Genomic DNA, 3791 nt, shown 5'->3' on the forward strand with positions numbered 1-3791 from the left:
TTTAGCTTTTAATTAGTTTGAAGACGCCACTTACGATCATAATCAATTTCCATTTAAAACCTTTTGATAAATTCTAATCAGCAAGCTGCTTCTAGGTTTTTTCTAACCCCATTTGAATTCACCATTTTTATATCCCGTTTTTGAAGTCAACTGTATGCCCTATATATAGTGTTTATAAATAAGACACTGGCATCGATATTCAAACCAATCAAATTAAGATGAAGAAGTACTCTCAAATACGCTCCTGTGTCTTCCTTCTGGTTCTTTGTCTTTCCTTTTCTAACTCATGGGCAAACTTATCTTCCCTTGTTGATGTTACACCAGGTACGGAAAATTTCATAAGTTGCATACAGCCCAAATCCAACAATGTCACCTCCTTCTCTCAGCAGCTCATTATCACACCTGTCAATGCTTCTTTCATTCCCATTTGGCAAGTCGCAGTGCAAAACACTAGGTTCCTTAAACCCTCGACTCCTAAACCATCAATCATCGTGACACCTGTGGATGAAACACTTGTCCAAAAGGCTCTATTCTGCGCAAAGAAACATGGGTACGAGATGAGGATCAGGAGTGGGGGCCATGACTATGAAGGCCTATCATACACTGCTGATGTTCCCTTTGTTATGCTTGATTTCACCAACATGAGGTCTATAGACGTGGACGTAGCTAACAGGAGCGCATGGGTCCAGCCAGGTGCTGTGCTTGGTGAACTCTATTACAGTATTTCTCAGAAGACCGACACCTTGTATTTCCCGGCAGGTGTTTGCCCCACGGTGGGTGTTGGCGGGTACATGGGCGGTGGTGGCTACGGAAACCTACTGAGGAAATATGGTACTGCTGCTGATAATGTTGTGGACGTTCGCTTTATGGATGTCAATGGAAATATTCTTGACAGGAAGTCCATGGGTAAGGATTTGTTTTGGGCAATACGAGGAGGTGGTGCTTCCAGTTTTGGAATCGTTCTCGCATGGAAGCTCAGGTTGGTTCCGGTTCCAGAAAAAGTAACTGTATTCATACTGAATAAAACTTTGGAAGAAGGGGCAACCAAAATTTTCCATAAATATCAATACGTTGCGCCAACTATTGATAGAAATCTACACATAAGAACTCAGGTGTTTGCCGAATATATTGGCAACACCACCAAGAAAACCATACGGATTATGTTCGAAGGAATTTATCAGGGCACAAGGGACACATTGCTTCCGTTGCTGGACGAAAAATTTCCTGAGCTCGGTGTTAGACGAGAGATTTGTGAAGAAATTAGAAGCATCCAATCGACCGTTGTGTTTTGGGGCCTGCCAAGCTCCACCCCAATTGAGATCCTCACGAACCGGTCTGCTATAGCCAAGCTGAACAATAAAAGCAAATCAGACTATGTCCGGACACCAATTCCCATACGCGGTCTAAGAAAGATATGGAGAAAGCTCATGCAAAACGACGGATCGGCACTTCTCATGATCAATCCTTTTGGCGGAAGGATGGCTGATTACTCAGAGTCAGCAATTCCATATCCTCATAGAGCTGGGGTGTTGTTACAGATTCTCAAGACTGTTAATTTTAACGGTCAAACTTCAGACACGACCCCTACATCGCTCAAGAGAATAATGTGGCTTCGAAGCTTGGACGAGTTATTGACGCCTTATGTCTCAAAGAACCCAAGAGAAGCATATTCCAACTACAATGATCTAGATTTGGGTGTTGGAAGTTCTAATTATGAAGAAGCCAGTCTTTGGGGTGAGAGGTACTGGAAAAGGGACAATTTTCAGAAGTTGATTCGAATCAAGGCCAAAGTTGATCCGGATAATTTCTTCCGGCGTCCACAAAGTATCCCTGTTTTCTAACACCTCTCTCTCTACACGCGGCACCTTTTTCTTGAGAAAGGCTCCAAATTAGGGTCTTACTTCTTTTGTTTTTTTTTTAATAAACTACCAATAAGTCTAACGTACTCATAATATCGCTCTGTTTTAAAAGAATATCTAAAATTAACTGTTAAATGGTTGTAATTTTTATATGAATTGGTTATGATTTATTCTAATCAATGCATTTTTTGGTTATTATATTTCTTGGTTATACTTTGTGTTGATGAATAAATTTGATATAATTAATTCTTAAGACGTCTTCGATAATTTCTAATTTTGGCTTGGGTTTAAGTTGGATGATGGAAACTATCCTGTGTTGGAACTCGTATGGTTGATAAAACTTATTGTATAAGTACTTGTTGGTGTAATTGTATATTGTATGGAATATATCATAAGGGAACTACATATATGTAATGTTATATGAGGGGTCAAGAAATGACGAATATTAGTGTAGTTCTTTGTCCGGTCGCAATACCTTGTTGCTAGCCGCTCCAAGTACAACAACATACTCAAACCTTGTTTCTAGAAGCTCCAAGTACAATTACATACTCAAGAACTTGGGGTTAAGAATGGGGATGAATAGTTATACGGTATATGACCATTTGTTGGCAGCGTTGTGAATGTCACACGTTGGTCGTTATGCAGATGCCCGACTGTGTATTTTTGTCAGGACCCTTGAACAATGGATACAACGGATGATCTTTGTTGTGTCTTTCGGTATTGCATTTCATAATATCTATATTGTATTATAAAATGTAAGTAGATTGCTAGTGTTTGAAATTTTCCCAAGAAAACAGACTGTATATTAAATATGGACATGAAAGTAGGTTCTTATTGTTTTCACTTTCCTTGACCACTTGTTTAAACTGATTGTTAATAACAATGTTGTTGATCATAAATATTTTGAGGCTTGGTATTATCATTCATTGTTACTAAGTAGTAGTTAACCGCTATACCAAATCATGTCACATGTATTTTTGATAAATGAGTTTAAGAAAATGTTGTTGCTGGAATGTACAAAATACGGGTACCTTGGAACGAACAAAAAAAATGTAAAGTTACTGGAATTGTTGGAACAAGTTGAACATTGATTTTTTTATTTGTATGTTTTGGAATTCAAATCATGGGTTATTAATTTTAAACCGTTAATAGCATTGTAGCATTGTACTTTATTTTATTTTATCGATTCAATTCGGGACATTTTTTCACAGTTACACGTTGTAACTGTGTTTCCAAAAACACGATCATATTTTCCTCCCGAGTGCTTATCTTGATGACGCTTATCTCTATAAACATATCACTTTTAGCCTTTTCTTCTAGGTGATTTAGGCGACTTTCTAGCGATTTTCGAGATCCGAAGACCACGATTAGAGACTCGTTTATTAAGTTTTGCAAGTTAAGATTTTTACTCTTTTTTTTCAGATTAACAGTTTTTGTTTCGTTTTTAGCCATTTATGGGTAAAATTTTAGATTTCAGTTTTGCATCGACGTCGACCTTTTATGCAAGTAATCAGTGGTATTGTTTTTTAATTCATGTTTGTATATAGTAATACCCGTCCTGTTTTAATCTAATGTTTGATTTTGGTTCGGTTCATGTTGGTCTCTTGAATTAGGATTTAATCACTCTAGTTAATCAAATTAGTAGAATATGTAATTGTTACATTGACGGATAAAAAGATGACAATCATCAAATTGGTTTTGCGAGGAGATTTAATGCTGATGTAAATTGTGTATTGGATATTTTTAGGCTTTTGAGCTTGAAATGCAAGAAGCTCACTACTACAAAAGGCTTTACAGGACTCGCCAATTAGAACCCGGTTTCGAGAAAAATTGCGATATATTATTAAAAAACCAGGACTTAAAAGGGAACAACCAATATGACCCGGTTCATTCTAACAAACCGGGATATATGCTCACTTAAGGAAACCGGTT

The 3791-nt window shown here is 37.5% G+C and overlaps 1 protein-coding gene across 1 annotated transcript; it reads left to right on the top strand.

The window, feature by feature from the left end:
* Positions 1-218: 218 nt before the first annotated feature.
* On the top strand, positions 219-1841 carry LOC128127192 (tetrahydroberberine oxidase-like). Its single transcript, XM_052765618.1, has one exon. It carries the CDS (start codon positions 219-221, stop codon positions 1839-1841), a length of 1623 nt encoding a protein of 540 aa, XP_052621578.1.
* The last annotated feature ends 1950 nt before the right edge of the window (positions 1842-3791 follow it).

Source organism: Lactuca sativa, chromosome 1 (genome assembly GCF_002870075.4).
Source record: "Lactuca sativa cultivar Salinas chromosome 1, Lsat_Salinas_v11, whole genome shotgun sequence".
NCBI lineage: Eukaryota > Viridiplantae > Streptophyta > Magnoliopsida > Asterales > Asteraceae > Lactuca > Lactuca sativa.